Source organism: Balaenoptera borealis (genome assembly GCF_965194805.1).
Source record: "Balaenoptera borealis genome assembly, chromosome: 17".
NCBI lineage: Eukaryota > Metazoa > Chordata > Mammalia > Artiodactyla > Balaenopteridae > Balaenoptera > Balaenoptera borealis.
Window position 1 is genome coordinate 3,014,572 of NC_138876.1, and position 22,647 is coordinate 3,037,218.

At 45.7% G+C, this 22,647-nt stretch overlaps 1 protein-coding gene across 26 annotated transcripts in view; it reads left to right on the forward strand.

Moving 5' to 3' along the window:
• The window catches only part of PTK2 (protein tyrosine kinase 2), a 253,329-nt gene that overhangs the window by 208,479 nt on the left and 22,203 nt on the right, over positions 1–22,647 (forward strand). For 21 of the 26 annotated variants that reach the window (XM_082364623.1, XM_082364635.1, XM_082364613.1 and 18 more), the window contains 4 exons: positions 5,245–5,356; positions 11,461–11,547; positions 13,025–13,162; positions 13,879–14,010. In XM_082364623.1, the coding sequence (XP_082220749.1) occupies positions 5,245–5,356; positions 11,461–11,547; positions 13,025–13,162; positions 13,879–14,010 (469 nt within the window). Of the gene's footprint in view, positions 1–4,479; positions 4,699–4,782; positions 4,905–5,244; positions 5,357–11,460; positions 11,548–13,024; positions 13,163–13,253; positions 13,832–13,878; positions 14,011–22,647 lie in introns of those variants that run through there. The other 5 variants (XM_082364628.1, XM_082364627.1, XM_082364625.1 and 2 more) reach the window with 5 other exon arrangements.

A 22,647-nucleotide genomic window follows, 5' to 3' on the forward strand; every position in this document is an offset into this window, starting at 1 on the left:
TTATTCTTTCCTAAAGGTCTTTCTTCCATTTGGTTTTCGCATCTGTCTGAAGAACTTCTTTAACATTTCTTGTGGTGTGGGCCTGTTGCTTAGTTTTGGGTTTTGTTTTTTTTTTTTTAATCTGAAAATGAATTGAACTTCATTACACTGAATATAGAACTCTGAGTTGACAGCATTTTTCTTTTTCTTTTTTTTTTTTTTTCTTTCTTTCAGCACCTTAAAGCTTTCTTTCATTATCTTCTGGTCTCTGTTATTTCTAATGAGAAGTCACTGGCCTTTTAAATTATTACTCTTCTGTATGTAATGCGTCATTTTTTCTGGCTTCTTCCATGATTTTATCTTTGGTTTTCAGCAGTTTATAACTAGGATGTGCTTGGGTGTGGTTTTTGTTGTATTGATCATATTTGGGCTTCACTGAACCTCTTGAATCTGTAAATGTATGTCCTTGACCATTATTTCTTCAGATATTTTTTCCACTTCATTTTCTCTCTTCTAAAACTCTAGTTCCATGTATGTTAAATCTTTTGATAGTGTCCTTCAGGTTCCAGGGGCTCTGTTCTTTTTCTGTTTTCCCCCAATCTTTTTTCTCTAAGTTCTTCAGATTGGATAATTTTATTGATTTATCTTTAATTTTCCTGACTCTTCTCTCATCTCCATCCCACTGATCATCCAATCCTGTGGAGATTTTATTTCAGATATTTTATTTTTCATTAGGAATTTCCATTTGGCCCTTTTTTATACCTTTTGTTTCTCTGCTGGCATTTCCTATCTTTTCATTAACTATGACCAAATTTTCCTGTATGTCCTTGAATATAATAATAGCTCTTCAAAGTCCTTGCTTGCAGATTACAACTTCTGGGTCACCATTCGAGTCAGCTTCCTTTAGATTTCTTTTCCTCTTGAGAGTGGATTACATTTTAATGTTTATTTGTACATCAAGTGATTTTAGATTATGTCGTGGACATTGTGACTGATAGGTTGCAGAAACTCTGGATTCAGTATTATTCCTCTGAAGAGTGGTTGGTTGGTTGGTTTGTTGGTGGGTTGGTTGGGTTTTAGCAGGCAGCTAACTTGGCAGGTCTCACATTGCAAACTCCCTCCATTCTGTGAGCTCGAATCCTGATTCAGCTGAGTTCAGCCTCAGCTGGGCTGCCTGGAGCCTGCCCTACATGTGCATAGTACAGGGGTCAGCTAGTGATTCAGGCAGAATTTATACTCAGAATTTGCGGTACCCCTCCCTGGCTCTCTTCTTCCTGGGATTTCCCCCCTCACTTTCCACCAGCTGTGGTGACCCAAATTCAGTCCTCTGGTTCTTCAAACCAGTAAGACTGGGGCTGGCCTTCTGGCTAGTGGCCATTAAATTGGGGACTCACCCAGTGCCGTTCCCTTCCTCCTAGTGGCAGCTCCCTCCAGAGCCTAACTGCTTTGTGCTGTCACAGGGCCGTTTCTTCTGTCCTAGTCTGTAGTTGCTATCTGCAAGAGGATTGGTCAAATAGGAGCTTCTCGAACTTGCCAGAAATACAAAGAGGTCACCATTCTAAAGTAAGATTTTAGTAGAAATCACTTTTTTAAAATAATTTTGAGATGTGTAACACCATAACCAAACAAAAGTACGTTATTTCCTGCGGTTTGAGATACATAATAAGTAAAGAGAGATGCAGTTTTGTTGTATTCGTGAAGCGAGATGTTCCGTCTGCTGTGCGTGTTTATAAGAGAAGAAGGGGAGGGAGGCATGTGCTGCAGCACTGGTCACTGCCTGCTGCAGAGGTGCCGTCCCAGCTTTGTCTCAAGCCTTGTTTTCTGCGAAGATACCAAGGGGGGTTGTTGAAGGGTCAGCTCCATTCCTTTGTGGTGAGGCGATGTTGGGTACTTAGAAGAGATCGTGTTTCAAAGCTGGCATTCCCATGAACTTGCCAAAACAAGCCATTTCCCTCGTGGCTTTTTTTTTCATCCAGTTTCTTGCTGCTCTCTCTGGATGTTTTTCAAATTAGCCTAAGTAGCTATGAATCCAGACTGATTTTCTGTCCAAAGCAAATTTTGTGATGTCATCATAAAATTATTATGTTTAGGTGATCAAAGTCCAATCTTTTTTTAAAAAGTTTTTCAAGCATAGAAGAAATGTAGTTTCAAAGAAAAGAATAGTATTACTATAATCATTCTCAAGAAAAATGCTACAGAAATGAAATAGATTTAAAAAAACAGGTAAGGCAGGTAAAAGTACAGAACTAGATAGTATTTACTTAGAAGTCTTACTGGGTTTTTTCACCGACTTTATTTCTCCATCCTAACAGTGGATAGGACAGGCAGTATCGTTCCCATTTATGAAGGAGGACACAAGTTGAAATGGGCCCCGCTGCCCAGCTCAGTGAAGGTGCTGCTCGTAGCTGGTGCCCTTTTTGCTGGGACAGCGGGAACAGCTGGTCACCCACTCGGACTGATCGCCCCGTCCACTCTAAATCTTGTCTGTGTTGGAGATTTGCTTCCGAATCTTAGCTTGGTACTGGAAACGAAGACGCTATTAGACCACTTTATTGCTCTCCATGAAAATACCTTAGAAGTAAAATCACGTCTTGCTGCTCCAGAACGGAAATTTAGTGAGACCTCTCCATACCAGCTTGTGGAGCCCCGGAGACCAGGTTTCACAGGGAGTGCCGCAGGCCAAGAAAAGTCGACGCGTGCTTGCAAGTTTTTATGTCCTTTACTGTGAATTGATTACTTTGATGACTTTTTCTCCTAAAGTGAGGGAAGTAGTGATAAAAAATAAAACTAACATTAAATAAATACTCCTTTCCCCTCTTCCCAATTCTCTTCCTAGATGGGGCTCGTGGATAAACAAAGAATGATTCTTACATGTTCTAACGTTTGTTAAATGAAAAGTCTTATTAGCTCTTATAGTTTCATCTCTTGGTGAGTGTGAGACTTAGAAACCACCATCCCAGGAAGAAGCATGAGGGCTCATTGCCAGTTCACATTAGGCAGCTAAAAGCTTTCAAACAGAATGTATTGCTACTAAAAATACTTGGACTTTGGGAAAATATGTTTAAATTTGACCTCCTTGACACTCTGCACATTCCAGTTTTTTGCTCTGGGTTCCTCAGCAGCTGTAAGGAGGAAAGTTCAGAACTGTCTCCATGGGCCCTCTTACTCCATCTATGGAAGAGCCTTCCCATTGTAAAAACAGATACTTCATGAGTTATTTATATTCTGCACTACTCTGAGCAACAAATTATGTTTTCTCCGAAGCGTTTTGACATGTTATTTTTTGGAATGATACTGAGGAACTCGCTTCCCGGTTACCCCTGCGTTGTGTGTCCAGTGGTAGCAGGTGATGCAGGGCCGAGAGGGAGGATTCAGACAGTGAATCAGTGGGTCAGAGAACAGGGGACAGTGAGTGTGGGCGAAGGATCAGGGCAGGTGGAGCCCAAGAGGGTCTCCTTATGCAGGGCCTCCCATGACCTATTTGGAGGTGTTTGTGGGGAGCAGTAACCTTCAGGTCAGGGTGGCCCAGTTCACTAAACAGCCCATGTGAAATAAACTGCCTTCGTGAGACCTATTTAAAATAGAGTTCCATTGCCTTAAAGAACATGTCACGCTTGGCCTTCTCATAGCTTACCTTTATTTTAATGATTTGAAGAAGTTAGAAATAAGGACAGTTTTTTTTACTTGATTTTTTCCTGATTGTTATGGACTTTTCAGTTGTTTAAAACTACGCAGTTTTTGGAAATTCTGACTTGGAGTCTGTTACTTGTTTTGAGGGCCAGCTGATTGAGAGCAGGGCGCTGAAAAGCTCCTAATCGGGGGCAGCCCTCTCTCGGGCCAGGGGTCTGTCTGAACCCCTGCTCCCAGCGGCCACCCTCCCGGCAGCCTGCACCCGTCCCCTGCGAGGCACGGGGAGGTGGTGACCGGTCTTCGTCACCAGTCAGTGCCCGTGCTCGGCTGATGGCGGCTTCACTCCCCTGTCACCACTCAGGCAGACTGTGGTCCAGGGTCTGTGCTAGTTCTGGGCGCGTGGAAGGGGGCAGCTCTCAGCCCAACGCGGGCAAAGGCCAAGCAAACAGGCTGTCGCACGCACTTGACCTGTGAATCGTGGGACCTGGGGCCAGGGTCCCGACGGCACTGGCTCGGCGTGCATCTGGCCAGCCTTGAGGGTGCCGCCAGAGCCTGCACCGTTGTTGAAGTGTTGTGCTGTTTTCTCAGCCATGATTGTCTAGATGGAGTGAGAAGAAAAACGAAATCATATTTTGAGGAGGGGGTTGCTTTTCTCTAAAGTGTTGATGTGGTCATTGAGGGAAGCGTTCCCTTTCCTTAAAAACAAAACAAAACAAAACTCGCATCTGTAGTAAGGGCTTGCTGACTCAGGGCAGTTACGAGATGAATTCTGTGTGTCCTCTGCTGCTGTAAGTTGCATGAGTGCAGCTGCGTGAGAAACGGCCTGCCCTCGCCTCCAGGCAGCAGGAATGTCTCCTGGAAACAGTCGAGCTGGATTCCCAGATTAGAAAGAAAGGCTCTGGGGCCGCTGACCTCACTCTCTCATGAGCTGCTGGCGCTGGGAGGTTCTCTGCTGCCCTCCACCAGGAGGCTGGGACTGGGAAGCCCCAGGACGCGGCGGCGGGGCGGCGGGCGGGCGGGCAGCAGAGGGCGGTGGCCGCTCCCGCGATGGCCCAGAGCCCAGGTGCGGAGCCCTGAGCAGCCCGGCGGGTAAGTAGCCGCGTGACCCGGTGCGGAGTTGCCAGTTTCAAGCCGGCAGGAGTTTCAGAAGTGCTTGTAGATACTGTTGCATTTCCTTCCCCCCTGATGAGGCAAAGTGCCGCTTAAAGTGAAAGTTGATAGGAGGTCGTGAGCCGTTTGGGGAGCGTTGGGCCGGATGGCTGTTTGGTCGGTCGCTGTGCCGATGTGGTGACACTGTGAGGGCTGGGTCTGTGCTGTGTGGAGCGCTGCTGGGGATTTGCTCAGGGAAACTCTGCTGCTTAAAGGAAGCCGGCATCCGAACCGTCCATCCTGGCCCCTCTTTGGTTTCCCAGCTCCTCCTCGTGTTGCCCCCTGTCCTTCCCTTACCTGAGGCTGTGCCCCTTGCATCAAGGCTATTCTGGAACCCTTTTGTGAAGTTAGAAACCCGATCCTCTTTCCCTTTCTTTATTGGCCTCCGCCGCCACCCGCGGGGCTCCTCGGTACGTCTGGGTGGGGTCTGGTGTGTGCGAGCTCCCCCGGTGTCAGCTCCCCTTACATACTCTGTTGTCTCTCTAGCACAATCCTGGAGGAGGAGAAGGTCCAGCAAGAAGAACGGATGAGGATGGAGTCCAGAAGGCAGGTCACAGTGTCCTGGGACTCCGGAGGGTCCGACGAAGCACCACCCAAGGTAGCAAAGGCCCCCACCCCATCTCTGGCATTATGCCTACTAACTTTTGAGGTTTATGCTGTAGGGAGGTTTATGTCTGTGGGGAGAAAACCAAATAGCGGGTTATTCTAAGAGTAATCACTGCAACTTCTGTTCCTTGTTCACCCCGCCGCATACCACCCCAACGTGCACCCGTTTCCCTAATTTTGCAGCTCTGGGCTGTTCGAAATCATGAGTGATTGGATTAGGCCTGACCTTCCAATCCCCCCCACCACCACGCCCCCATCATCAGACTTAAGTGAGCACGCCCGGCTCAGGGAGGTTTCTCTCTGCTGGTGTCAGGGACCTTCCTGATGATCAGATAGACTATAACCAAGCCGAGAACGCTTTACGTTTTGCTTTATTTTGAAAGGAGTCAACTTCCACCTGACCCGGTTCCTTTTGGGCTTTGTTTTGTTTTGCTGAGAACCTGGTGCACATTTTCTGCCTTTTTCTCATCTGGGGCCGGCGTCCGGGTTGTCAGCGTGGGGAGGTCTGCCAGCAGCATCGCAGCCCTGCCCTCCGGCCTTCCCTCCTTCCGGCCTTCCGCAGGCGGCCAGAGCCTTCCCCTCTTGCTCAGCCGGGCTGGGGCTGGACACAGGTGGCCCTAAACACTCTCCTCAGGTTAGGGTTCTTTGTTCTCCTTTTGCTTTTGACAGGATGGTATTTTCACACAGTGGCTTACTTGCCATGAATAATCCAGTTCAGATCATTTTCTGGATGGTAAATAGATAATAGGCTTTTTTGCAGTTAATAGTTACCTGCTACTTTATATTTGATTAGCTAAAAATATATTAAAGGAACTCTGACAATTCTTTACTTCATTTTCTTTTTGAAAAATGTTCAGAAATCTGTTAACAAAAAGTGCTATTTAAATATTGTACCCATTTTTTTTATCATGATGCCTGAAATCTGTTTTCTCGGCCATTGTTTTAAACTATTACAGTAAATATTATTACACATTGAAAGTGAACACAGGTGACTGACCCAGTTCTTCAGAATTTTAGAGGTGAAGGGTTCTGTAGTCTGGCTTCCTCCACCAGTGGGAAAACTGAGGCCCAGAGAAGGAGGAGGGCCTGTGGTCCGTTCTCTCGGTGTTACTCTGAGCTGGTTAGTGCTGAGACCACAACATTTCTCTGTCTCTCCTCGTGTTACAACAACAACGAAGTCCCTAGTTACCCACCGAAAAGCTATGCACCCCAGCATCTGCGGCCTCCACCTTGTATACACGGGTTTGCCTGTTTCCTCACTAACTATTGTGGAAGGGTCCAGCACCGGAGAGTCTTGAAGTTAATTTCTCAAGCCTGGAAACCAAGTGGATCTGTTCACGGGTGGCTCTGATGAGCAGGTGGGTTACCTTCCTGTTCCCAGCCTCACTTTCCTCATCTGTGAAGTGAGGGTACTAGTGTTCCCCACCTCTTAGGGGTGTTGTGAAGACCAAATGAGATAATGCATTCACAGCACTTTTTTTAGTCACAGGAGTGTAAGGAACTCTACATCGTTGGTGATTAGCACAAATGATGCAGCATTCCCCTAAAACTCACAGAATTAACCTTTTCCATCTAAACATGATTACATATCTCAATCTGTATGATTTTTAATAATTTTCACGTGGCTGAGTTTTGAAGGCTATGATATTAAGTTCATGGGCGGAGACGGAGATGGTTAGGCTTCTTTGTTTACAGAACAAGGGTGAGTTCTGCTTAAATTTTTTAATATCCTCACATTTCTTTCTTTAGGATGTTTTCAACGTGTATATTTTGAAGCTCTTTTCTGTAGTCAGAGATGGTTCTACCCTTCAGAATGAGTCAGCAGACTATACCCCACTGCCTGTTTCTGTTGATGAACGTTTTATTGCATGAACTGCCCCCTTGGCTTGTGTGTTGTCCATGGCTGGGTAACCCCTACACAGATGGACTTGAGTGGTTCCGTTACAGTATGGCTCAAAAAGATTAAAATATTTACTCTTTGGGAATTCCCTGGCGGTCCAGTGGTTAGGACTCCACGCTTTCACTGCTGAGGGTACAGGTTCAGTCCCTGGTCAGGGAACTAAGATCCCGCAAGCTGCATGGCGCAACCAAATAAAATATTTACTCTTTGATCCCCAAATTAAAAGGTTGGCAGCCCCCAGATTTTTTTAAAATTTTTATTTATTTATTTATTTTTGGCTGCATTGGGTCTTCATTGCTGCGCACGGGCTTTCTCTAGTTGTGGCGAGTGGGGGCTACTCTTCGTCGCGGTGTGCAAGCTTCCCATTGCAGTGGCTTCTCTTGTCGTGGAGCACGGGCTCTAGGCGCGCGGGCTTCAGTAGATGCGGCATGTGGGCTCAGTAGTTGTGGCTCGCGGGCTCTAGAGTGCAGGCTCAGTAGTTGTGGTGCACGGGCTTAGTTGCTCCATGGCATGTGGGGTCCTCCCAGACAAGGGCTCGAACCCGTGTCGCCTGCATTGGCAGGTGGATTCTTAACCACTGTGCCACCAGGGAAGTCCCCAGATTAAAATTTTAATGGGTAGAGGGAATTCCCCGGCAGTCCAGTGGTTAGGACTCAGGTCTTCCATTGCCGAGGGCCCAGGTTCAATCTCTGGTCAGGGAACTGAGACCCCACTAAGATCCCACAAGCCGCGCAGTGCGGCCAAAAAAAAAAAAAAAATTTAATGGGTAGAAGATCACCTACATTAGTATATATATGCAGATGCTGGATGTTTTCATTTCTAATAATGTAAATATTGGTAGATATATTCCAGATAAGCAAAGGCTCGTGGAGGCCTCAGTAATTTCTGAGAATGTAAAGGGGTCCTGAGGATAGCTGCCTCAGCATAGTGTTTCTCAGCCCTGATCAGACCCAGCATTCCATTTATATAAAAAATATTTTATAATGCCCCATTTACTAATCCTAAAATAAAATACATAGGTTATAAAATGACTTAATAATTTCAAGATACCAATACTGCCAAGAGACTGTGAACTATACAAGAGAAATAAAAGTAACTTCTACTAGCATTACGCACACACCTGTATAAAATACTCCGGTATAATGACGCTGGGAGGTGTGGTGGAGGAGCCAGGTGCCCGCCCCTGTGTGTGGTAGGCTCGCCCTGGATACAGCAGCTACGCACGCAGACCCTGCAGCCACAGCTGACTGTGGATCTCATTCGTCTTGATGATGTGATTTTCTAGAAGGGTGAAAAATCTTGGTAAAGTTCAAACGAAACCAAGTAAAATTGTCCATCAGTATTCACAGTAGTTGCTCTTCCGGAAAGTTCAGTGTCTGATAAACTATGCAGAATATCATTCGTGTTTGTTGTATGTCAGGCGGAGTTGGTTCTCAGTTCAGACTACAGGGCCCCTTGTTGTTGTTTTACCTGTGTAAGGTGGAGAAAGATCTGAACGTAGCACAGGCCCTGCTGTTCAGCCCCGCTGTCCCTCCCGCCTGCCTGCCACCCTCAGTGCCGGGCCCTGCAGGCAGCAGGAGCGCCCTCTCAGTACCCTAGGCCCCCATCGGGGGCACTGCCATCCAGCTGAGGACCACGAGTGTAGGATGTCTTGGGTTTTCCTTTTTCTTCCTCCTCACTTGGGAGGCTTTCGACAAAAACTCCCCTAGCTCCATAGTTTGCTTCATGAAAATCCAAGTTTCTGTCTTTGAGGAGGAGGTGCAATCACCCTGCTAAGCCTTGCACTTAGTAGCAGGTGACACGTCTGGATACCTCAGGCCAGCTCAGCTCATTCGATCTTCGTGGCAGCCCTGTCCCCACTTCACTGTTGAGGCACAGTGGGCGAGTTGCCCCGGCCCGGTGCTGGCCATTTCCTGGCCTGCCCTCTTGGCCACCACGCTGAGTCTGTGCTTCTAGAGGAGGAAAACAGAACTGTTAGCAATACGTCCGTGCTCTCCACAGCGGGTGGCTAACAAAGTTCCATTTTGTGGTGTTCTTGGTGCAGTCGTTTCGTCTTCTGTAAGACATGTTTTCATGTTTTTATCTGTTATCTTTATTTTGAAATGGAACCTTACAAGTGTTACCGTTTGCTACCCACGTGAGTATTTGAGCCACTGGAGGATGTTCTGTGGAGATGCTGCCGTTCTTTGGTCGTTCCTTTTGTACTTCCCCTTTTATTGGCTGGGTCACAGTGCGCGTGTCATGGAGTAGCAGCACAGCACGGCAGACTCTGGAGGCGGGCAGTCCTGCCATGACCAGCTGTGCGGCCTGTTCGCATCGCCTGACCTCTCTGAGCCTCTGTTTTCTCCTCTGTAAGGTGGGGTGATAATACTTCTTTGTAGCATTGCTCTCAGACTTACCAGATTGTACATACAACACCTTGCTCTACACGTAGGACACATTGAGTAAAAGTTTTTATTTTTGCCTGTGTTACTTACCTGCCACCTCCAAAATGTAAGCCAGCAGACACAACTGTCCACCTGTCAGATAGCTGTGAATACTGTCCTAATTCCTGGGTCTGCACCCTCCCATACTTGGACTCCAGGAAGCCTTTGCCGTACGACCATTGTAATGCATACATATTAACACACACCTTTAAAACGGCTGTTGCCACTGAAATGTCAGAGTACAGAGATAGTCAAACATTTTTGCCTCTTTTTAACCACTTGTTTAAATGAAACCTTTAAAAATATAAATCTGAAGAGTAAGTCCCTAGGGCTTCATGGAACAAAATTGCCACCCTAGCACACAAGCAAAGCCCGTGACTCCCCCTTCATGCCCTTCCCTCTTTCGGGGGGTCTTGGGGATCCGTCCTCACATTTAGTTAAGTCTGGAGTAGACTGCACCTGGGGGCTGAAATGCGACAGGGCTAAAGGGGTGGGGGAGCCTTCCCCACCCTCAGAGGCTTAACAGGCCCGCACCGCAGGGCGGGAGCAAGTGCAGGGGTGGCTGCGGTCCACGTGCTCGGAGGAGAGCGGGGGATACGCTTCTGTGTCAGGAGGGAGAGGGAGGGGTGACGCGGGAGACCCGGGACAGGAGGCGGCACGCATTCCAGGAAGAGGAGGTGACACTGTTTCGAGACTCAGGCTCACTCAGAACTTAGCCGAAGCGGAGTGTGTGTTCATCCAGGACCACCTGTGTCCACGGGAAAGCGACACGAGCACTGAGGCGTTTTCCTTCCTCCCCCGGGCTCGCTGGGCCCCAAGTCTATTTCCTTCAATTCTGGTCTTTATTCACCTGGAGAGCCCTGAGTTTCCACTTTGTTAAATCCCTCAGGTTTAGGAGACTTTATTGACTTATCTTCCATTTCAGACTAGACCGTTCTTTTTGCTCTGAACTTTAAATTCACGTGTCAAACAATGAGGATTTTAGAGCTGGAAGTGACCTCAGGGTCCCTCCAAGTCAACCCAGTTCTATAGATGAGGAAATAGAATCCGGCTGGTTCACCCACGTGCTCCCAGCCGGTGAGGAGCAGAAAGGAAAGCCTCCAGGTTTGCATTTCCGTGATGCTGAATGGTATTGAGCATCTTCTTATGTGCTTATTGGCCATTGGTATATCTTCTTTGGGTCTACTCAGATCTTTTGCTCACTGTTTACTTAGATTATTTGTCATTTTCTTGTTCAGTTATAAGAGTTCTTTCTATATTCTGGATATGAATCTTATCAGATAGATGATTTGCAGATACTTTCTTCCATTCATGGGTTGTCTTTTCACTTTCTTGATGTTGTCATTTGCAACACAAAACTTTTAATTTTGATGAAGTCCAGTTTATCATTTCTTTTGTTGACTGAGCTTTTGGCGTCCTAAGAAACCATGGCCTAACCCAGGGTCACAAAGATTTACTCCTGTGTTTTCTTCTAAGCGTTTTATCGTTTTAGCTCTCAACGTTTAGAAATGTGATCCATATTGAGTTAATTTCTATGTATGTTGTGAGGAAGGGGTCCAGCTTCATTTTTCGCATGTGGATATCCTGTTGTCCCAGCATTATTTGTTGAAAAGACTGTTACCCCCATGGAAATGTCTTCACACCCTTTATCATTCTTTCCAACTAAGCTCTTATAGAAAATTATCTTTTTCTATTCTTTTTAATAAAATGTGGATTTACCAAAATCATCAGAATACTTATTCATGTGATGCTCTGTTGATTTGTTCACAGCCCAGCAGACCTGGTTATCCTAGTCCGAGGTCCAGCGAAGGGTTTCATCCCAGCCCACAGCACATGGTACAGACCAATCACTACCAGGTATACCGTTCATTACCGTTATAAGATGTGTTCTTTTTTTCTTCAGCACATTTGGGGGTGGGGAAGTATATATTGTATATATTTATAAATTAAAACATTCATTTTTTTCATCGAACAAATGAATGATTCTCTCCCAAGCCCCACGTTTCCTTACCTTGTAAATAAGAACAGCTATGGGACATTTCCTGTAGGCCTTTTCAGCTTGAAATGCTCATTTGATCCTTTCACGTCGTTGGTGTCATCTAGAAAACTGCCTTAGATCATTTGAAATCTCTTTGTTGTGAAACTTCCTAGAAGTTCTCTGGCAGTGATATATCCCTTCTGACCAAAAATAGTCACTGATACAGCATTTTATGTTTAGTAGAGTTTTTTATTAAAATATTTTCATTCAAATAAACTGTGAGAACTCCCTGTACATCTTATTTGAAAGTTTAGTAATTACATATTGTCAGTATGGAATTTTGGTATAAATCAATGCCTAGAGACCTAACAAGGCATGAAATCTTTGTTGAAGGGAATTTGGAAATGTGGATTTGGCTGTGCTTTATCTCATTTAAAAAGTAGCTGACAACCCTGGCTGCCCAGTACCAGCCTGATGAGTTAGGGGAGCAGATACTGATTCCTTGTCTCTCTTGCTCTTGACTGGGGGCGAACCATGTAAAGAAATCCCTCTCACTTTCCTTCTGCCTTGAAATTTTTCTCCATGTCCAACTAAATGTTTTTCTCTGCCTTCATCATCATTGTTAGACTGTGAAGGCCTGCCTTCTCTCACCATCCACCCTGGTTCACTAGAGGACAAGCATTTGGGCGTTTTGTTTGTTCTTTGCTGGTGGAGTAGTAGTGAGTTGGGCAGGAAAGGGACTTGTAGAGAGATGGCTTAGCCATGTTTATGGCCCATTGCTTTTACATCCGAGGATGGTCTGCTCTCAGCATTGTAATAAGTGTAGAATTCCAAAGTGAAGAATTCCTGGTTTCCTAGTGTCTATTTGCATTAGCTATCTGCTGTGGCCATAACAGACGACCTTTCTCGAGGCTGCAGTTGAGAGTCCATTTCCTTGCCTTTACCGGCTTCTAGAGGCACCTGCTTTCCTTGGCTCATGGCCCCTTCCTCCACTTCAAAGCCCAAGTATCTCTCTGACTGTTCTTCAGTAGCCGCACCCCCTTTCTGTCCCCTTCTGCTTCCCTCTTGCATTTTTAGGGACCCTTATGATCACGTTGGGTCCACTCAGATCGTCCAGGATAATCTCCCCACCTAATGATTCCTAATTTATAATCACATCTGCACAGTCCCTTTGGCATGTAAGCTACCATATTCACACAGGTTCCAGGGATTAGGACGTGGACAGCCTTGAGGAGCCGTTATTCTGCTGCCACATTATTCTCTGTAATCTCAGTTACTTCCTTTCACCTGGAAAGCAGAACTGTGCAGAAGTCGTACCGTGTCAGACCGTGACCTGGCCGCTTCACTCACCCGCAGGTCTCTGGCTACCCTGGCTCACATGGAATCACAGCCATGGCTGGCAGCATCTACCCAGGTCAGGCACCTCTTTTGGACCAAACAGATTCGTGGAATCACAGACCACAGGAGATAGCGATGTGGCAGCCCAACGTGGAGGTAAATTGTATGTTCTTGGGCTTTGTGTTGTTAACTGATGAGGCTGTGCCCAAGGTACAGGATTTCTAAACGCTAAGATTTCTCAATTTAGATGCCCTCATTCTCGGATCAGATGCTCTCGGGGTCTGTGAATCTTCTTTGCTAGACGATGGAGAGATGCTACCATCATTAGCCCATTCATTTGAAAAGCAGAGCCCTACATGAGGCCAAGGAACAAACAGCCTCCAGCTCTGCGGACCGTGTTAATTTTTACTAAATTTTCTTGGTAAAACCAAGAACCACTCCTATAATATTAAAAATCACTTCTTTGAATCCAAGAACACTGTAGTTGTCTGCTCTTCAAGCTCTTTTCCTTGGAGTAAACATGCTTTATACTCCGTAATATGTGTGTGTCGTATTTAATCCTCCTCCCATTATTTTACTTCCAGATTGTTTCCACTTTTTCGCTCTAACTAGTGATGCATTCTCTGCCTCGTATCTTGGATTACTTCTTTAGAGTAGGTCCCTGCAAGTGAACAATTGTATGCTTTTTAAAGCTGTTTCACACACGTTAACTTGTAACCCTGAGAAAAGTTGTTCCCGCCGGCAGAGTAGAAGAGACCCTACTTCCACCACGCCTGCTGTTTTGCTTAATTGTTTGGAAAGACACACAGAAAGAAAAAGTAAGAGCCTCATACACAGCCTTCTGAGAGTGGACCTTCTAACTCCTCCTCCAGGACTCGGCCACACTGGACCTGCGTGGCATCGGGCAGGTGTTGCCGACCCACCTGATGGAGGAGCGGCTGATCCGGCAGCAGCAGGAGATGGAAGAGGATCAGCGCTGGCTGGAGAAGGAGGAGAGGTTTCTGGTAACTGAGTCTCAGAAAGGTCTTCCGCCCCTGAGCCTCTGGAGTCGGCTCTACTGCACATGATCGCAGACTTCATCTTTTCCAAAGCAGGAGCCTTTGTTTTACGTCTGCTTCCTAAAACTTGCAATAGTGGGTCGTTCGCTTTTCTTGAATTACTTTTTCAGGATAAATTTCTAGGATGTCAGTAGTAGCATTATGGGCTCAGATGTAGAACCGTTTCTGTGGTTTTGTGTTACTGCCACGTTTACACAGAAACAACTGCCACTGAAGTGTCAGCTTGCACATAAGACGTTGCCTCTCGCTACTGCAGGGCACATGGCTAGACAGCCCGGGGGCCCCGGGCTTGCCTTCCTGGGCTCCTCTGGTTCGAGGTCTGAGAGATGCAGACCTCCTGCCACATGCCTCTGGGGTTGCGGGCAGCAAATGTCTTCCTGGGACAACTCTTGTCGACAGCCCCTCAGAAGTCCCTGGGGGTAGAGGAGCGGTGACAGAGTGGTCTGTGTGTGTCACGTGGTCCTCAGCCTCAGGACCCCTCCCCTGTCACCCTGCACAGCTATTTCAGCCTTCCTGAAGTAGCCTGAAGAGAAGAAAGGCTGGACGGAGCCAGGACTCGGAGTGCTTCCGCAAAGCCCGTACCTGGCTGGTCCAGAGCTGGTCCCTCACGCTTTGACCATAAACATCCCAAGGCCACCTCTACGTCACCCTCTATGCTGAGGGACCAGACACTGATGAGGGGATACAATGCTGTTCCTGGCATCTCTGGGAGTCCTACAGGCACAGAAACATTAAATCAACAACCAGTGGTTTTACAAGACAGCGGTTCATCACCTGTGATCCTGATTTCACTCTTTATACGGGGCTTTCTTTTTGAAGACTGTAGTTTCAAATCAAAGCAAGCTGCGCACAAGTTTGGTGAGGTGTGTTTTAACCTATCCAGGTGGCCACTGCCGTCGCTGCAGGGGGCGTGAGGGCCGTCTTGGCATGAACAGGGACCTGGGAGCAGATCATATTAGGTGGAGGCACTTTCTCACCTTTCTTTTCTTTTTCTTTTAAAATTTAGGCCTGCAGACATCACACACACTCCACACTCAGTTAACTGCCAGACAGGACTAATGCACACAGCCCCGTCACAGCTTAATGGTTAAGATCGTACAAAATACTTATCACGTGTCGGTCACCATCCTACGTATTTCTCATACAGAAAGTCATTCAGTCTTTATAACCACCCTGTGGGGAAGAGACAGGTCCAAAATATTTTATCCGAAACTCTTGAGGGTTCTATGTGCTACACTATTTTTTTGCTTTAGAAAGTTAATGAAGGGAATCCCTTGGCGGTCCAGTGGTTAGGACTCAGCGCTTTCACTGCCGGGGCCCAGGTTCAATCCCTGGTCAGGGAACTAAGATCCCGTAAGCCTTGCAGTGCGGCCAAAAAAAAAAAAAGAAAGTTAATAAAATATGAAGCACATGTTGTATATTATATAAGTATTCCAATAGCATACAGAGTTAAAAGCACTAACACTCTTACAGCAAAACACAGGTGTTCACATTACCAGCTGTAAAGACAGCCCTCACATCAGTTCAGGTCAGGTTTTGCCACAAAATTAGTTTCCTTCAAGCTTAAAAAAACAAACTTACCAGTCTTTTAGTACCTTTTAGATTTTGGAAACGAGGATAAAGGAATGTGAGCCTGTCCTTTATTACCCTCATTTTAGAGATGAGGAAATTGTCCAAGACCACCGGCTAGCGTTGGCCGAGCCGGGGCCTTTGGTGCCCGCCACTCTGCCAGCCGTGCTGGGTGCCCGGCTGCACACAGCTCGGCGCTCCCACAGCCTGGTGCTCCTCCGCACGTGCATTTACTGTGACGTATACAGAATGGCGCTGGGCGCGGTGAACCATTCGCTTTTGAACAAAAGTTTCATCATATCAAAATTCTAAATTATCTAAATCAGCATATCTTGAGATTATAAGGCAAGCGACAAAAATTGGTTATTATTATTTACTAATCTGAGCGAATCTGTTTGGATATTATATCAGTTCCAAGAATACAGCTGCTGTTCCCTAGCCCTACATTTTAACCTTTTGTCCAGATAGCCTACTTTCCCGCATGGATTTGTATTTTAAAAAGGCAGTGTTACAAACTCTTCAAACTCGAGTTAATATACTTAAATACCAGTGTCTGGTGTATGATTGCCCTGAGAGTGGAGGAAGGCCGCGGCTGTGAGCCGCTCTGACAGGGCACAGCCGGCGGTGAGAAGCGGGAAGGGGGCCCGGGGGTGCTGCTCGGACTCGGGATGGTATTGGCGCCCAGGCCCCGAGCTAGATTGGAATTTGCAGGGCAGACAGGCTCAGGAAGTATGCTCATGCCTTGGGAAGAGCTTGCTAGTGGGGAAGGTGATTGGCCTGGGCCCAGGCTCCGTCTTCCCAGTGATGTCAGGTACTCTGAATCACAGGCTCCAGACGCTGCCGGCTCACCAGCCGTAGGGGTTGTTCCTTTTAATTGAGGTAATTTACAGACAGTGAACTGCGCAGATCTTAAGCATACGGTTTGGTGAGTTTTGATAAATGCGTAAGTCCGTATAACCCATTCTCCATACGTAGATCATTTCTGTCACTCCAGATGGCTTCCAAGCCACGTTGAAAATCCACTGATGAAGTCGTATAATGAACTCCCCCCGGGGCGTCCAGTCAGTGCTGTGTCCTGTGACAGCCTCAGTGTACCTGTCTCCTCAGCTTGGGACATTTCCATTTGTTCCTGACCCCTTTTGTTTCTCCCATGTAACTTTATAATTTTCTCTAAGTCCATATCTTCCCTTATTAAATTGCTGCCCATTCATTTAGAGCTTCCCGTCACTGATAATGGTATCTCATTTTCATTGAACTTTTTAGTTGTTATTTCCATATATGCATATGCAGTTGATTTTTAGAAAATTATCTTGTATGTAACAATATTTATCCCATGAAATCATTCTGGCTGATTTCCTTGGATTTTTTCTATTCATGCACACTTACCACTTTTTAAAAAACATTTTCTTTCTTCATTTTCAGTTATGTATCTCATATTGCCCCTGAAGCATCTCTTGCCAACTTTTGTATTAGATAGGTTCTTGCCTGCTTTTATTTTTAAAGATAATGTCCGTAATAGTTTTCTCCATTAAGTATAATGTTGACTCTCTATTTTAAAAATAACCTTTTTAAAGCTTTTAAAAGGCTTAACGTGATGAATTACATGAAGCATTTTGCTTGGTTTTATGCTGGACCCGCGTTCCAGAGAGAAGTCCCCACTAAGTCGTGGTTGATGATCCTTTGAAGGTCCTGGTGTCTTTTGTTTGTGATGTCTTATTAGAATTTCCTATCGATCTTCATAAGCAAGAGTGATTTATTATTGTCATTGTTAATGGTTTCAAGATCAAAACAATGTTGATGTCCTCAGTCGAATAATCCCTGCCCCATCTGCGTTGGCCGTTGGTCAGGCAGCCGGTGTAGTTGGGGGGCTGAGAGCAAGCGAGCCGTCAGGATGGGCCCACCCCCGGCGTAAGCAACTGGGTGGGCGAGCCACAGCGCCGCTGCCAGGGGAGGGAAGGTGAGGAGGCGGGGGCAAGTAAATGTAAAGGCCGGGGCGTCGTACATGGCGCCTGTGAGATCCTGTCCCCTCCAGGCTGTGTTTCATGCCACAGCCACGGTGGCATTTCTACACCTCGGGTCTGATCCTGGCCTTTTCTGACTTAAAACCTTCCCGTGGCCGCCACAGGATGACCACCCGGGCCCTCCATCCTTCCTGTCCTTGAGATGCAGCCCCTCTAGGTCAGCCCTGGTTGTGACAGAGAGGACGGGGCGCAGGGGAGGCCCAGCAGGCAGGGCTGTCAGGGTAGGCTGAGCAGCTGAAGAACGTGCCAGCGTGAGGGCACACCGAGTGCAGGAGCCTAGGCGCTGGAGTCAGCTAGGGGAGCCTTCAAAATCCTAGTTACCGCGGCCCTACGTAAGTTGTTTAACCTCTCTATGCTGTGATTTGTTAATCTGTAAAATAATTATAATTTCCTCTGTAAAACGCAAGAATGCTTTTCCGTAGGGTTCAGTGGAGGATTAAATGTATAACATGTAAACAGTGGAAGAGATAAGGAATACACCATTAACTTTTCCAAGGGCTTTTAATCTCTCATTCAGTTTGTTCTCTGTAGCAGCCAGGAGTGCTGCATTGATGAGAATCTAGAATCCTAGATCGTACACCTCGCCCGGAATACCTGCAGGCAGCTCCCAACCCAAGATGAGTGTAATAGATGGGGTGAGAGCTTTTAGCCAGTGTCGAAGGGATTCTGCAAAGGAGCGTCGCTGGTATCACGCAGGAGCTGGACACCCTTTCACTGGATTTATTTGTTATCAGTGAACCTTAATTCGTTGTTTCTTTTTTTGTGTTTTTTTTTTCCCCTTAATTCGTTTTTGCTGTTGTTAGGGCTCCCTTAGGTAGGCTGTTTTTAGCAGCTGGCTAACAAGGCCCTGGCTGTGTCTAACCACCGTGTCTCCCCGAGGAGCCAGCATCTGTGTGCAGGACATGGAGCCTTTTAGGCCCAGGTGCTTCCCTGTGCAGGCTTCTCAAGCTGTCAGTGAAGGAGGACCCGTTTCTATTTTTTTTTCCTAAACCATTGTAGACCTGATACTCTAGTAAAATAAAATAAAAAGCAGTTACTAGAAAAAGGAAATTTTTAAAAAGGTATACAAACTTTTATTATGAGCTTCAACAGACCTAAAAATTACTATTTCAGACTGCTCTAGAAATGTCTAAAGATGCTCATCCTCTGTTTCTGTCTCATCATGACCTGGTAACAGCAAATCATTCCTGACCCGCCCTCGTCCTCGGACTGTGCTGGGAGCAGCCCTGCTGCGCCCTTCCGTGAGGTCAGCTTGTACCCGGGTGGAAGAGTCATGTTCTTACTGGAAAAATTAAAGTTGCTTTGTCCGTAGCGATTCCCAGATATTTTCTAACAGATCAGAATCGATAGCTGTTTATTGAAGCCTCCGGTTTTAGGACTTACATCACTGTGTGAGGTTACTTTTTATCGAGCACTTTGGAGAGTCAAGCGTCCCTCAGATGCATCCCTCCATCTGCACACAGCCATCGGCAGGCTCTCGCCCTGGGGCACACGGCTGTGACCTACAGCGCAGGGTCTTTGTGGTGTCCCCACCCCCTTCTCTGATCGCAGTGCAGCCCGAGTGGTTTCTGAGTTGCCTCTGTGCCTGTGAATCCACGGCTGTAAAAGCTCTCTTGCAAACTGGCCAGAGAGAGCCGGCAGCCTTGACTAGAACCTCAGTCCACTGAGAGGACTTTCTTTCCTATTGGGTGCTGCTTAAAGAGAGAGTAACTGTGTTACTTGTTTATTTTTATTGCTGTGCATACAGTCATTTTCTAATGCAGGGCTGTGCTGAAGATAGGATTTTAATTTTAAAATGAGAAAGTTTTGAGTATATAAAGCCTGCTTTGTGTCCTGAGAAAAGAAATGAATGTTTGAGCTGTTTTCCCTCTTGCAGCAGAGCCAGTCAGCAGGAATGAAAGATGAACATCAAGACGGGGTCAGAGAATCCAAGACGGGGCCTCTGCTCTCAGCCAGGCCACATCCCTCCCATGTGTCTTCCACATTCCAGATTTGAAGACAGTGTAGTGCAAGGGGAAAGGACTTTTGAGTTGAAAGCCTTAGGTTTGAAGTTTTCTAGAGCGATAGCAACATGGGACTAGAGACCAAGCCTGAATGGTTGGCTACTGTGTCCCCAGAACCGAAAGCAGCACCTTCAGCCCCCATCTGTTGCCTAAGAGAAGGGAATACGCATGCCCACACGGAAAAGAACTGGAGATAACCCACCTGCCTGTTAACAGCAGAACGGATGCAACAAGGGCATGTTGCACAACAGTAAAAAGGAACAAACTACTACACACAACCACAGGGCTGAGTCTTAGACACCGTGTTCACAAAAGATGCCAGACACACAAGAGTGCTTCTTACAGGACCCATCTGTAAGAAGTTCAGAAACAGTCATCTGGGCTGGAGGTCAGAGGAGAGGTCATCTGGGCTGGAGGTCAGAGGAGAGGCCCCTTTGGCGAACTGGAGCCTGCGGGTTAATCTGCTCGGTGTCTTGATTGAGGTGGCGTGTTAGGCAGGGATACTGACCTTTACACTTAAGAACTGTGGCCTTTGTTGTATACAAGTTATACCTGAATTTGAAAAAAAGACAGAAAATGCATACCTGATGGGGAAAATAATCAAATAGGCCCAGACATTCTTTATGTCTATGATCCGTTTCTGTAAGATTTTAAATAGAAATTGCCACATTTTTGTCTTTAGTATTACTGTCTTCAGACCCAGAATATTTTATTTTAAAGTGTAATTGACTTAGAATATTATATTAGTTTCAGGTGTACAACATAGTGATTCAATATTTTTATATATTACAAAATGATCATCAGTGTAGTTCTAGTTACATCTGTCACCATACAAAGTTATTACAGTATTAGCCAGTCCATTCCCCACACTGTACATTACATCTCATTGACCCATTTATTTTATAACTGGAAGTTTGTCCCTCTTAATCTCCCTCACCTATTTCACTCATCCCCCCCGCCCCTCCCCTCTGGCAACCACCTATTCTCTGTATCTGTGAGTCCATTTCTGTTCTGTTTGTTCATTTGTTTTGGGGGAGGTTATTTGTTTTTTGTTTTTTTAGATTCTATATATAAGTGAAATCATACAGTATTTGTCTTTCTCCGATTGACTGACTTCACTTTGCATGATACCCTCTATGTTGTTGCAAATGGCAAGATTTCATTCTTTTTTACGGCCGACTAATATTCCATTGTGTGTATATGTACCACATCTTCTTTATCCATTCCTCTATAAGTGGGCACTTAGGTTGCTTCCATATCTTGTAAATAATGCTGCAGTGAACGTAGGGGTGCATATATCTTTTCAAAGTAGTTTTTTGGTTTTCTTCAGAAAAATACCCGGAACTGGAATTACTGGATTATATGATAGGTCTATTTTTAACTTTTGAGGAGCCGCCATACTGTTCTCCATAGTGGCTGCACCAATTTACATTCCCACCAACAGTGCACGAGGGTTCCCTTTTCTCCACATCCTCACCAACACGTTATTTGTTGTCTTTTTGATAATAGCCATTCTGACAGGTGTGAGGTGATAGCTCATTGAGCTTTGATTTGCATTTCCCTGATGATTAGTGATGTTGAGCATTTTTCTATATGCCGGCTGGTCATCTCCATGTCTTCTTTGGAAAAATGTCTCTTCAGGTCCTCTGATCTTTTTTTGATCAGGTTGTTTGGATTTTTCTTTTTTTAATGTTAAGTTGAATGAGGTCTTTATATATCTTGGATATTAACTTCTTATCATATATATGATTTGCAAATATCTTCTCCCAGTCAGTAGGCGGCCTTTTTGTTTTGTTGACGGTTTCCTTCACTGTGCAAAAACTTTTTAGTTTGAAATAGTCCCATTTGTTTATTTTTGCTTTTGTTTCCCTTGCTTGAGGAAACAGATCCGAAAAAATACTGCTAAGATGATGTCAAAGAGCATACTGCCTGTGTTTTCTTCTGGGAGTTTTATGGTTTCAGGTCTTACATTTAAGTCTTTAAATCCATTCTGAGTTTGTTTTTGTACATGGTGTGAGAAAGTAGTCCAGTTAGATTCTTTTGCATATAGCTGCGCAGTGTTCCTAACAGCATTTATTAAAGAGGCTGTCTTTCCAACCATTGTACGTACTTGCCTCCTTTGTCATTGACTAATGGATCATGTAGTTCATTTCTGGACTGCCTATTCTGTTCCACTCATCTGTGTGTCTGTTTTTGTGCCAGTACTGTACTGTTTTGATGACTAGCTTTGCAGTATAGTCAGTCTGAAGGCAGGGAGTCTGAAGACTGAAGTGAGTCTCTTATAGGCAGCATTTACATGGGTCTTGTTTTTTTTAATCCATTCAGCCACTCTGTGTCTTTTGATTGGAGCATTTAGTTCATTTACATGTAAAGTAATTATTGATAGTATGTACTTACTGCCGTTTCGTTCAGTTTTCTCGGTTTTGTAGGGTTGGTTTTTGTCTTTTTTTTTTTTGGCTGCATTGGGTCTTCGTTGCTGCGCGTGGGCTTTTTCTAGTTGCAGCAGGCAGGGGCTACTCTTTGTTGTGGTGCGTGGGCTTCTCACTGCGGTGGCTTCTCTTGTTGCGTAGCACGGGCTCTAGGCGCACGGGCTTCAGTAGTTATGGCTCACGGGCTCTAGAGCACAGGCTCAGTAGTTGTGGTGCACAGGCTTAGGTGCTCCGCGGCATGTGGGATCTTCCCGGACCAGGGCTCAAACCTGTGTCCCCTGCATTGGCAGGCGGATTCTTAACCATTGCGCCACCAGGGAAGCCCTGTAGGGTTTTATTGTTGTTGTTTTTCCTTTCTTTTACTTTCTTCCCTTGTGATTTGATGACTATCTTTAGTGTTATGTTTGGATTCCTTTCTCTTTTGTGCGTGTGTACCTATTACAGATGTTTCGTTTGTAGTTACCATGAGACTTGTATTTAACAACATGTATGTATGTTGTCATATGCATATATATGATATGTATACATTGACATTCTCTTAAGTTTGAACACAGTCTAACA